We start from the raw sequence: 13276 nt of genomic DNA on the forward strand, positions 1-13276 counted from the left end.
ATTATTACTTATTTATTACATTTATATCCCACATTTCCTGCAAGGAGTACATTATATACTCCCCCTTACCCATTTTATCCTTGCAAATCCCTGTGAGGTAGATAAAGCTGAGAGAGAGAAAGTGACTTGCCCAAGATTGCCCAGTGCACTGCTCTTTATATTTATATTTATTTAATTTATGTTTAAACTTTATTTTTCAGTTTCAGAAAATGCTTGGGACAAATCCACAGATACCCACACACATTCCATGCATATACAGTGCAAACTATAACAGTCAAACATTAAGCAGGTTTGTACAATAGTCGAGAGTTCATTACAGCAGTGTCCTCTATTCTCTGCCTTAATCAATTGTCCCTGAGGGAGCTTAGAGAACCTCTGGACTGAATGAAGCAATTGCATTCTCTTAAGAGAAAAGTGTGGCGGAGGTTAACCCAAATAAACTTCCTAAATAATTCATTATATAACCCATTATATAAACTTAGGGAACATATAATGAAATGCTGCAAAGTACACCAAGTTATTTATGACAACACACTTGTCTGTAGTGTGTTAACCTTACCCCAAACACTAAATTTAAGTAATGTCCATCAAACCAAATCACCAGAAACCTCCTTTATCAACTTCCTCAGATTCAATTTAGAGAAATTATCTCTTGGAATCAGAATACCTAAGCACATTACGACCTGTACAGCAGCAAAATCAGTATACAAAGTAGATTATCTGCACTAGCCTCATAGCATTATTATAGAATTTAATTAATTAATCTGAAATGCTACCAAAACTATTAATTATGGTATACAGTAGATGTTTTAGGTCTACTAATAAATAATAATAAAGAGTTCACATACAATGCTAATTTAAACTCATAACACTACTGGCTTAATGAAGACAGCAGCAGCCCAAGAACTTGAAAGTCCACAGTGGCATTTATGAATTAGGCTTCTGCATCCATTTTTGCTGTAAGCACAGGACAAAACCGTGCTGGATCAAATGAAAATGATCCACCAGCTCACGGCTGACCAGTCAGCTGAAATCCTGGATTGTTTGTGGCCAGCTACTGATATTGATAGGAACACTGCCTCTGAATAGTGGATTTTCTATTCAGTTATAATGACTAATGGCAAACCTCTCTTTGTGGATATGTCAAATCCCTTATTAAAAAGAGCCTCAACCTGTGGCTCTCCCCAGCTCTCATGGAAGATAATTATGTGTTGCATGGAGAAGTACTTTCTTATGCTTGACCTTAATCTAGTGCTACTCAGTTCCATTTGTATGGATGACCCTTCATTGTAACATGAGAGAAGGATTGAGGGCTACCAGGAGGAAACTGAAGCTGCACGGCCTTCCCAAAACACTGCAGTCCTCACCTGATGAATGTCATGTACATATGCAAGGTAGGGTAGGGTAGAAAGTAGGGGCTACAACAAAACATGACCGTTCAAACAGAGTGAACTGCAATTCCAAAATGGCGGGTTTCTCAGTATGTTATATTGTTCTGGTTTGTAAATATCCTAGTGCTGATATTGGTAAGTATCATCTAATCCAGGGTTTAATCCTAAACTTGGGTCTCCAGCTGTTTCTGCAGTACAGTTCCCATCATCCCTGACCACTGGTCCTGCTAGCTAGGGATGATGAGAACTGTAATCCAAAAACAGCTGGAGACCCAGGTTTGAGAAACCCTGATCTAATCCCTGATACTCCACCTCATTCACTGACATCATCTCATGGGGCACTTCTGGAGGTTCCCCACGCCCCTGAGCTTCAGCCGGCCTTCACTAAGGGCCTGAAGCCTTTTAGTGTATCAAGGTCTACCCTGTGGAACTCTCCACCAGGAGGAACCACCCCCTACCTTGTTTCAAACATCTTCTGGAAACTGTGCTGTTTAGACAGGCCTTCACAATGTGAATTACTCTTTTTAACCACCGGTATCTACTGATGCTTTATTGATGTATTTGGTCAGGTTTTATGAATATTTATGGATTTGTTTTATTATATTTTGTATGTTTGTAAGCTGCCTTGATATACTTTAGGAGAGTGGGGGTTTACAAATGTTTTAATTAATTAATTAAATGCTCTGGCAGTCATTCACAAAGAATAATGCCATGAGACAGAAAGCACTCAAGAACTAAAATATCCAGAGCACCCTGGATATTCAGAGGTAAGCATGAACATTATGCTTCAAAGAACACTCGCTTCCAAGTACAACTTTGTACCACTCTGCATGACTCCGTACCACCAACTGAGCTCCAGGCGGCCCAGTTTTGCAAACAATAGTAATACGTGCTTTGCTCAGTCAGTTCAGACATAATTTACTTCTTAAAACATGCCATGGGGATTTTGTTTTTAAAAGCAACATTTCCCACCTAATCTCTTAATTGTGAAGTCTACTGTAAAAGGCCCTTTTCTTGGCCTCTGTGTGAATGCCAGGGATTAGGGTTTAACCCTTTTAAAAACACTTATAACACAGTGAACAATGTGTGCAGGAATCATCATTTAGTATTCATGTTAGGCAGACAGCTGATATAAACGTTTCTTCAGTCTCAAATGCAGAAAGGCGATTTGAAAGTAAGAGCCCAGCTATACTGAAGCCAACATTAAAGTTATCTTCCCTTTGATTTCATCAATTAGATCAAGGTTTAAAAGAACAAAACTATATTACTTGACAACCTTATAGAAAGAGAAATATCAAGGCTAGATTCAAGTAACAAGTCCCCCCTAGCAGAAGCCCACACAAGAACTTCCATTAGAATAATGGGGTGCCCATCTCTCTTCCCACCCTGCCAAAAAAATTGATGCTGCAGAGAACCCGCAGAACAATTCATGGGGAGAGAGGATTGTCACACATGGCAAGCTGAAATGACGGAATGATTGCCATAGTGCTAGGCTGAATTGCTTTCCAAGATGTTGTTTAGTTGCACTTTATGATTATAAAAGGTCAATTTACATAAAGATCACGAATTTTTTAACTAGAGCCATGGAAATGTCGACAGCACCCTCAATCCTAACTGGTATTCAAAAGAAAATATTAACATTATGAGTCAAACAACTGTTTCTTTGATATGAAGGGTATGATAATATTTTTCCTCTTGTGGATGGGGGATGACGACGAATACAGTAAGTGTGATAAATGACCGCTATACGCAAAATGGGAGAAAACGTTCATTTTCTGATTAAAAGAAAAAGTACAACTGGGGGGAAAACAACCCTGCATCACTCAGTCCTAGTTTTTACTCCATTTCTGGCAGCTAGCAAATGTTTCTCAAAATACTCCTTTGACAGCTGCGTACGTAAAAATATTTTTAAAATTTCTTAAATTTATTGTTCTTCAGGAAAAAAAAACACACACCGGGAAATATATCGGATCTTGGCAAACAGTGAACGAATCCTGAAAATGAGGCACATTGTGCCAAAACAAAGCAAAGAGGGAGCGTTTTAGCAGAACAATGCAATCTTTGTGGGTCAAACTGTAATTTAAGGTATTTTTACATTAAATGTAATTAGACTTAATTGGATGCTTTGGGCTAAATGACTATTTATTACTGAAGGGCTATATAGTCCAACAGATCCATTTCTGTCAGATATCTTTTAACACTTTCCCCCTAGTTCTTGGCACTATTCTAATACACTACAATTGTTAATTTAAATATCTTAAACAGACATGTGAAATGGATGCTAAATCATAGGTGTTGTCAGTGAATGTTGTGTTCGTGATTCCTTGATACCGGAATGGTTCTAGTTGTAAGACAGGGGTGGGGAAACTCAAGCCTGGGAGCCAAAGGGACCCTCCTCCAAGCCTCTCTATCTGGCCTTTGGGACACGCCTCAATTAGCATTGCACTGTCCAGGCAGCACTCCTCACCAGTCCTGCCTCACACCCTTCTGAAGTGTTTTTGCCATGCTCATATATGTCACTGAACCCTAATAATGCATCTAGGTTGCCTGGATGGAGGATAGAGGATGTGTGTGTGTAGAAACTAGCTTACTGCGCCAAAGTGAAATTTGTATTTACTGCTCCACCCACTTTTGCTTTTGATCCCGCCCACCACTGGCATGTAGCCCACAAAAGGCAAAGTGGCCCGTGGGCTGAAAAGGGTTGTTCACCCCATTTCTAAGAGGAGACGCCTCTACACTTCTGGGTTAGAAAATGACAGTTACTCAACGTTTTCCTCTGGTTGAAAAGGAAAGTAGAAAGTGCAGTCTCAGTCTTTATGGGAGCATGTATACAAGGCACTCTGGCGTTGCCAAATGTGATCTGGAGAGGAAGACTAGCTGTGTCTAATCACTAATCAAACATAAGTATAAATCCTTCCCACTAATACAAATTTCACGCCTGTGTGATTTGATGGGAGAAATTGCCATTAAGTAAATAAAAAGCCACCAGAGGTAGCCTAAAAAGTTGTGTCAAACTGTGCTAATCACAGAGTAGCTAGATTTCCCCCTGTATCCTAGCCTGCGTCTTACCACCTTCATGAAAAGCTTTTCTACAAATCGTGTCCTCCCTCAAAGAGGGCACGTGTTGCAGTGCGACCTGGCAACCGAACCCTGTGTTGTGGGTGGGTACGACTGGATAGCCACAACACCCTATTGGTAGGTCTCTTGATGCTGGGTTGAATCAGGCCAATGGGACGCTAGCCAAACCGATCAAGGGACCTATGTAAGCCCATGCACGTGACTCAGAGCTTCCTCTTTTGGTCAGTGCATCGGAACACCTGCCCACCTCTCCCTACTTTTAGGGCTTGTGTGCTTGACCTTGCTATGCTATTGTGTGTTGCCTGTTGTTGGGATAGGGGCACGGCAGGAACTTTCCCCACTTGGCTGATTGGCTGGTGCCACTTGGGTTTCACTTGCCACATAGCAAATCGTCACAACTAGTAAGGTTGCAGATAGGCTCTGGTTCAGGTGATAGGGATGGGAGAGCGCTCTCGCCATCCCTATGTGAAGGGTATTCCATTAAAGCAGGGGTGGCCAACTTCCAAGAGACTGCAATCTACTCACAGAGTTAAAAAGTGGCAGTGATCTACCCCCTTTTGGGGGGTCCAGGTCAAAGTTGTTGAGCTTGAGCTTTTTTTCTTTTTTTTTAGGAAGAAAAGCCCTGCTTTTTCGGGTTCACGTAAAAGCTGTTGAACTTCTTCAGGAATGCTTTGATGGTATTTCCTGCTTGGCAGGGGGTTGGACTGGATCGCCCTTGTGGTCTCTTCCAACTCTATGATTCTATGATTCTTTAGGAAGGAGGAAAGTGTCATTGAGCTTTCTTTTAGGAAGGAAAACCCAAAGCCCTGTTTTTGGTGGTTCAGGTCATTTTAGGGGTGCAGGGCAAAGGTGTTGAGTTTTTTTAGGGGAGCCAAAGTTTTCTAGCCTCTTTGGGGGGGAAGCCACTGATCTACCGGTGATCTACCACAGACATCCAGTGATCTACTGGTAGATCACGATCTACCTGTTGGACATGCCTGCATTAAAGGAATCCAAGGACTCAATAGTTTGCTCAACCCTGAGAGGGGTTGTACCCGTCTGAGTCCAGGGGGACATCTGGGTGGTGGACATAGCATGTCCCCGGCTTTCCGCCATTCCAGATGTTCACCCTAGGGTGACCTATGCTGGTGCCCTGGGTCAGCGCTACCTGCAACTGTGCAGGGAGCTGGTCGAACCAGAGCCTATGCAACCACTCACCTGATGTAATCAATAAAATTGTGGCCTAAATTGTGCCAAAAACCAAACCAAAATTTGAGTCTTGTCTGGATTTATTTAAGGGGGGAGGTTTAAAGGTCTAAAGATGCAACATTTGCTTTTGTTATCACACAGTGTATACTGTACACTCGCTTTTTCTAAACAGATCCAGACTGTGTAGCAGTAAGCTGTTAACTGGCATTAATGGACCCAGTATGCTTCCGCAGAAAAAATAACATAACATGCAGGAGACAAGAACTTGCAAAACAACATCAAACCTAGCCTTACATGAGGGCGAAACAAGGCATTATTGCAGAAATCCTAGTCAAGATTCTGAGGAACTGTAGTAAGCTCCCATTTGGATTTTATGAATATACAAAGACATACGTGGAACAGAAACTAGCAAATATTTGGACTCTATGAATGAACTGATCTATTGGGACTTTCGTTTACTTTGTTGAAAGTTACGTGTTGATTATGTGCAAGAGAAATATTTGATACTGTGAAAAATTTATGTGAATGCACAGCTGGTTACGTTTTGTGTGTTTGTTTGGAGACAAAAAGAAAGCGCGGGGGGGGGGCGTTTTCAATTTCTACAATTATCCTGAAGCAATGCAAACAGAGCATTGGCATGAATTTCAGAAAAAGAAAAAATGGGTAGCAAGTATCAAAGTGCACCCTATTAATTGAGTGCAAATTACTAGAAAGTATCTGCCAACAACTGTAATCTGGAACATCACTTCTCCAGGTAACTCTATGGAATAGATCTAATGCTCAAGTTTCACAGGAAACTGAAGCACTTAGTGCTCTGACAGGCTCTGTCGGCTATCCTTTGAAGGGATGCATTCTGATGCTGTTTCATTCTGTCCTGTATTTTTTACCCTATTTTTCATGGTATGTAACCTCACAAGATAACTTACATGTACAATAAAAACATAGCACAGAATTATAAATTATCCAAATGCAGACCAGAATAAGTACATTTTAAACCATCTGTTAAAAAAACATGCAGATGCCAAGGGTATTCCAGAGGGCCTGGCCCCCATTTCCTCTTTCCTTCCAAGCTTTGTTTGAATATATACAGTTACCCAGTTTCCAGTCATGGATTGGCTCCTTTGCATTACGTAATTATAACCCCTATCCCCCCGAGCCACCACAGGCAATGTCCAGCAATGGTAGAAGGGGTTGCAGTACAACAGCTAATGTGCACCCAAGGTTGGAGAAGGCTGAATCTGAGCAACAGAGGACAAACTGGAACTATTCTCTTTTAAGAACTTATGCCCAAATTCTGAAACTGCTTTTGTGCTGTTCCTTGAAAACCGCTACTTCCCAAAATCAATTGTGGGAGTGAAGTCCTTGACCACATATTTAAAGAACATGAACGAAGTTTATCCTTTAGAAGAATGCCATGTACACATATGACTTCATGATCATAACAATGTGAAACAAGACTAAATAGGAGCCTGATCCAACTGTAATATTTACCCGCCTGCAGTACTGATGTTATTAAAACCCCAAGCTACAACTGAACTTGAGAACAATTTCAGTGATACAGCTAATGTGTTTTTAAATAATGACTGAATCCCTTGCTACGCTTAGGATCCTTCGGTGAGGTTGCTGCCATCAGGATGAAGAGGACACCTATTTGCAAACAGCACGTCCCTCTGAAATTCTTATCATCTTAACGTGTTGCTACTAAGGAATTCAACAAAATCCAGCTCCTCAGCATTTTCTGCTCATACAGGGCCAAAAAGAGCTCAGGAATAGTGATGGAAGAGAATAGTAAAAAGCTTCTCTGATAGCTGCTGACGTCGGCATTAATGAAGGCTAAGGATTTCTTTACAATTGTTTTAGTTAAGCTTGCACTGGCAATCTGTCACAAGACCCACTTTGCTTCTAATGTGATGCCCATTCCTGGCACCTGTCCATTCCTCCTTCGCTCAACAAGACGCAAAGGGTGAAAGAGCTGAGCTAAAAAACAAAGTGCAGAATCACCATCCCCACCCCCCCAGCATTATATTCTGAGTGAGAAGAATATACAAAAGGGGTGTGAGCACCACACTGGAAAGGCATCTTAAAGCAAAGCAACAACATAAGGACCTGGGGGCCCATGTGACCTTGAAAGCCTTATTTGATGTCTTGACCTCTAGACCAACCCAGTTCCACTATTATGACAAGAACAAATTAGCACCATTTATTGATTGATTTGTTTTTTTTTAAAAAAAGACTATTTGTGTAGCCTGTTAATTATGTAGTCAGAACAAGCATTTGATGGGAAACGTGAACATACCTGAATAAGAGAAACGTTGTGGAGACTGAGTCTGAAGAGGTAGTTCCTGTGTGAGCAAGCAGATGAATTTTTTTAAGTATTAGAAGTTGCACAAATCCTTTAAAGTGAATTTTTTAAAAAATCATTACACTACTGTGGCTCAGAAGCAGCATTTATGTAGACATTGCACCAACCCTACAGCATCAAGCAATGAAAAGCTAATAAGGGGTCTCCTTGTTTGCTCGTCTTTTAATGAACTTTGTAACAACAAGAGGACTCACCAATACCCTGTACAAAGAAAGCTGAATTTCTGGTGAGATTTGAAACTTGTCATTCTCATTCATTCTCTCTCTCTCTCTCTCTGACAGACACACACACACACACACACACACACACACACACAGAGAGAGAGAGAGAGAGAGAGAGAGAGAGAGAGAGAGAGAGAGAGAGATTGGTTGTCTGTATGTTTTAATAAGAGAGAGATGTAACCTAAGCACTTTAAAGAGAGAGAGATGTAACCTAAGCACTGGATCTACTTCAGGCTCTAAGCACAGCAGAATCAGAAGTTCTGTGCCTCAAAAGTACTCCAGTGACATAACCATATCAACTTAGATAAGGGGCTTATTTATTTATTTATTTATTTATTTATTTATTTATTTATTTATTTCACTTATCTCCCCATGGAGCCAAGGATAGCAAACAGACACACAAATTAAAAAGCAAAGCAAATTATAAAACAGTTAAAGTAGTATAAATACAAGTACAATTTAAAATATCTAAAAGCAGTTACAGTTAAAAACTTTCTTCCATCCAATAATCTTGGGGTTACAAGGTAAAGTATTATTCAACCATCAGATGCCTGGGTAAACAGAAAGGTTTTCAATTTCCTCCTGAAAGTAAATGGTGATAAAGACAGGCACAACTCACTAGAAAGGGCATTCTACCACGTCAGAGAAGAACTACTGAAAATGATCTGTCACAAGTCAACCAGGCAGCCCCTAGAACCACCATCAAGGCCTTACCTGGCAATCGTAGGGTCCAAGATTGTTGGAATTGGGGTAAACTACTCTCTTAGGTACTTGGGTCACAAACTATTTAGGGCTTTATATGCTAGTACCAGGATCTTGAATTTGGCCCAGTAGCTTCCAGATAGCTCACTGGGTTGTGAGTCCTGGAAACTGCCAACTTACCAGAACATCTGGGGAAGAACAGAAAGCCCCAAAATAAAAGGGAAATCTGAGACCACAACCTTTCTTCCTATCATTCCACATCAGCACCACAGAATTTCACTATCAAGCAGGAATAGAATAAATAGACAAGAAACAAGCTATTTTGTTTAGGGAGGGTGCACAGAGATGTCTATAACAAGAATATCTCTTCAAATCATTTTACTTGGCCATTGTGTCTATCTGGCACACAAACAAGTTGTCATGTGCAAGTAAAAAATGCTTCTGCAGGCCAGCTGTATTTTGCACACCATGTATCTTTTGGGTAAAGCAAAAGATGCATGGACTCTTTCTCCAACTAAAAGTAACCCCCCCCCCCAAAAAAAGGGTATAGCTACAGAATGCAATTATGTTCTGCTATCGACAGCTAGGTGGAGGAGGGTTGGAAAAGTTACAATTTGGATCAAAACCGCAGCATGAAAGTAAAGAGTTAAAGTTAAGTTTCTCTGACCAGCGCTGTAGTAGCCCTGATCCAAACAGGTTCCTATGACTCTTTTTAAGCCTCTCTCCCCAAAAGAATCACATCAGAAAATCCAATCATGGATCACCCATGCTGCACACAGTTGAGCCGCAAGATTCCTAACGTACATTTCTTAAGTTCTTTTTTCTTCTTTCTGTGAGCTGAGAAAATTGTTTACTCAAGCAACTGCTTGATATTGTTTTACAAGGTAGCTTGGGCTTTGATTTATGAATTCAATTTTCTCCCACTTGGATTTCAAGTCCTGAACACAGCACCTGCATTTAAAATCTTATCTGGACACACTGCCAAATCCTCACACAAATCCTACTTACAACGTCTATATCACATAATCAACACACTTGCTCTCCATGATGCACATCTAAAAGATTCCTATCTACCTTGGACAGCTACTGACAAGTCAAAACAACTTCTTCTTCTTCTTCTTCTTCTTCTTCTTCTTCTTCTTCTTCTTCTTCTTCTTCTTCTTCTTCTTCTTCTTCTTCTTCTTCTCAGATGCATGTTTTCCCTCTCTGCTGCTGTCAACAGTATTATCATAGCTCAGGAGTTCCTTCATGCATCACTCAGGTAACCCCAGAAGCTCCAAGTGGAGCTCTGGTACTGCAGTTCCTCTCTACACCAGTATCACCCTGGGTTTGACAACACAGAAATTGTGAGGAACCTCAGTGTCAGCATAGGCACGAGAGCAGTCCTCATGTTACCGAAGTGAAGCAAGGACTCCAGTCCACTGCGGCAGCTCCCACGCCACAAAGGCAATGCAAGAAAGAGTCGTTAATCCATATTCCAGAAATAGGCCAGAATGCTAATCTACGGGTAACAAAACAAATCTGCTCAACTTAACAGTGGGGAGGAGTTGCGGTGGACCACGTGGCCACCCACTCCCCTCAGGGGGCAGAGTCCCGCATCACCCGGAGGCTCCCGGTCATGCCATCACCCAGCCAACCAATCCACTGGCTGGGGAGGCGTGGCAGGGCCCCATTTAAAAGAGGCACCGGTGAGCTTTCTCTTGGCTCACTTCCAAAATTTGCCCAACATTCGTGTCCTTGTGTGTGTCTCATTCATTGACAAGGGGGTGGTTTTGGGGTCTCAACACGCAACTGTCCTTCAAGTCAGAAAGACCAAGAAGACAGTGAGCAGTCAGCTGCTTTTAGATGCATCAAATATAAAAAATTTACATGTTTTATAATTTCAACAGAATCTCCGTGGTCTCACTGCCTGGAGCTAGCCAAGGCTTTCCGTCACAAAAGAATGTGTGGGTACAATGTTTTATAAACAGAACTTCTGTTTATCCAAACATTTGATTATCCACATCCTTTCAACATCTCCAAGGCATTTGGTTCAATGTGTACAATCTCTGTTGTTACTGCCTAGCAATAAATTTAAGATTTTCATGGTTATACTGTATAGCTTATTTATTTTCGTTTTTTTTCTTGTCGGACACAGAACCCTGATGTAGTTTCACCAACTTTGACTTTTGATTTGTAACTCTAATTCATCCATGCATTTTTCTTACAACCTTTAGGGAAATGTCATCTTGCCATTGCTAAACTAATACAATGCATAATGTATCAAAAAAATAATAATTCCAATGTGCTCCTCAGGGAGTTTGACCATTCATAAGCCTCAGGTCCCAGTTTACTCAGAGCAGGGCAACCTGAGGTTTAATGGCTCTGAATTACTATACTGTTGTTAAGAATGCTATTTAAATGCATTGGTTTTGGAAGACTCATAGTAAGAATTTGGGGCTTGTTCCAGGTTTCTGGACATGCTGTATATTTTGACTGAATAAACAACTTTAATATTAAAGATATTTCTTCCATGGCTACTGAATGAAAATGGGCAGCCAATCTAATGAAGAACAACTCAATAAGGAGTAGCATATTAATTACAGGGAATAGGTACAGTCAGCTTTCTCAGGAGAAAAGGAGAGGCCACTGACATCAATAGAGCAAGTATCTTCAGATCAAAAAACTGTCAATACAGTACAATTAAGTAACTTGAAATGTGGCTAGGGTACTCAGGTCACTTAGGGGGGGGGAATGCCAAAACCCTCTGTTGGCCTTTGTTTTATTTATTTTTTCTTCCTCAGGTGCACCATGACCCCATCCCCAACTCTTGTCAACACTGTGTATGTAGAATACCAATAAAATAAAATGTCATGCTATATAAGGCATGTTGGTGTTGAAATGATGGGACATTTCCACAGTAGATGTAACAGATTTCTACATATGGCAAAGGCATAGCTGCCAAGTTATCCCTTTTTTAAAGGGATTTCCCCTTATGCTGAATAGGCTTCCTCGCGAGAAAAGGGAAAACTTGGCAGCTATGCAAAGGTGTGGTTTTTGTGCCAGAGAAACCGCCACCACTGGCTTCCATATATAGATTCTAGGAAGCAGAGATTTCTAATAGACATCCAAGTGAAAAATTCAAGTCCACAAAACCAGTTCTAAAGTTGAACCAGGTTATTTCATCTCTCTCACAGCTTTGCATTTCATTAGCACATTTCATTAGCATTTACATGCTATTGTAACATTAATTTTGGATTCTCAAAATCCTGCTTTCACCATTTAACATTGCCAAATCTGTCTTTCTCACAAAACGGAATTTTTCCACCAATGCCAAACAGCCAAGTTTGATCCCTAACATCTATTGGTGTTCCTACAACTAAGTGGCTACAAGCATAGTGACTCAGTGTCTCACTGTGATTGTTAGTGTTTGAAAAGCAAAAGGTCCTGACTTTCTTAGTCTCCTCAGCCTGGTCCTCAGAACCTTGTCGGCATAAAAGAGTCCAGGAGAAGAGTGCCGTTGCAGAGTATTTTCTGCTTTTATTCTTTACAGTCTTTATCTGCAAATCGACCGTCCAACTGTACACACATCAACACTACCAGCTTTCTCTAACCAACCAACCGACCCACACCCAATGCTAACAATGACTGAAAGCACGTCAAAGTGCAAGTAGATACATAGGTACCGCTACAGCGGGAAGGTAAACGGCGTTTCCGTGTGTTGTTCTGGTTCACCAGAAGCGGCTTTGTCATGCTGGCCACATGACCTGGAAGCTGTACGCTGGCTCCCTCGGCCAATAATGCGAGATGAGCGCGCAACCCCAGAGTCGGTCACGACTGGACCTAATGGTCAGGGGTCCCTTTACCTTTTACCTTATATATACAGGTACAATTAGGTGAAAGGTTGCATGAGTCATTGTAGGCTGCTGACTCATGCTGACTTAGTTATTTTAGCATTAAAGAGACAGCGGCCAATTTTTAGCCATGACATATAACTTGAGGACTACAAATTTCACTCTGCAGTGGGACTTCAAGCAAATAGTCACATGCAAATGTTCCTGGCCACCCAGGGGGAAGGGAGGGGGAAATGCAGAAACAAGAAACAACGAAGTGACTCAAGTTCCATCAATATAGGTATAATTTATAAGTGAATAACTGAACAGCAGTTAAATCTGAAGGCACCAAACAAATTTGTGCTAATGCCTTAAGATGGTGATTACCTATCTCTCCAACAGCCTAATTTATTTTGGGATTTCTTAAGAGTTAAACAGCCGTACAAATCTCACAGACAAATTCATCCATAATCTCTTTTTAATTCAGCTGTGCCTGGCTGGCAAAAGACAAAGTCCTTGCCG

General features: G+C 41.1%; 1 protein-coding gene across 5 annotated transcripts in view; it reads right to left on the bottom strand.

The window, feature by feature from the left end:
- The window catches only part of SEMA5B (semaphorin 5B), a 358202-nt gene that overhangs the window by 123867 nt on the left and 221059 nt on the right, over positions 1-13276 (bottom strand). For all 5 annotated transcript variants that reach the window (XM_060278773.1, XM_035128943.2, XM_035128952.2 and 2 more), the window contains one exon: positions 7954-7999. In XM_060278773.1, coding sequence (XP_060134756.1) covers positions 7954-7999 — 46 coding nt within the window. The remainder of the gene's footprint in view (positions 1-7953; positions 8000-13276) is intronic.

Source organism: Zootoca vivipara, chromosome 1 (genome assembly GCF_963506605.1).
Source record: "Zootoca vivipara chromosome 1, rZooViv1.1, whole genome shotgun sequence".
Taxonomy (NCBI): Eukaryota; Metazoa; Chordata; class Lepidosauria; order Squamata; family Lacertidae; genus Zootoca; species Zootoca vivipara.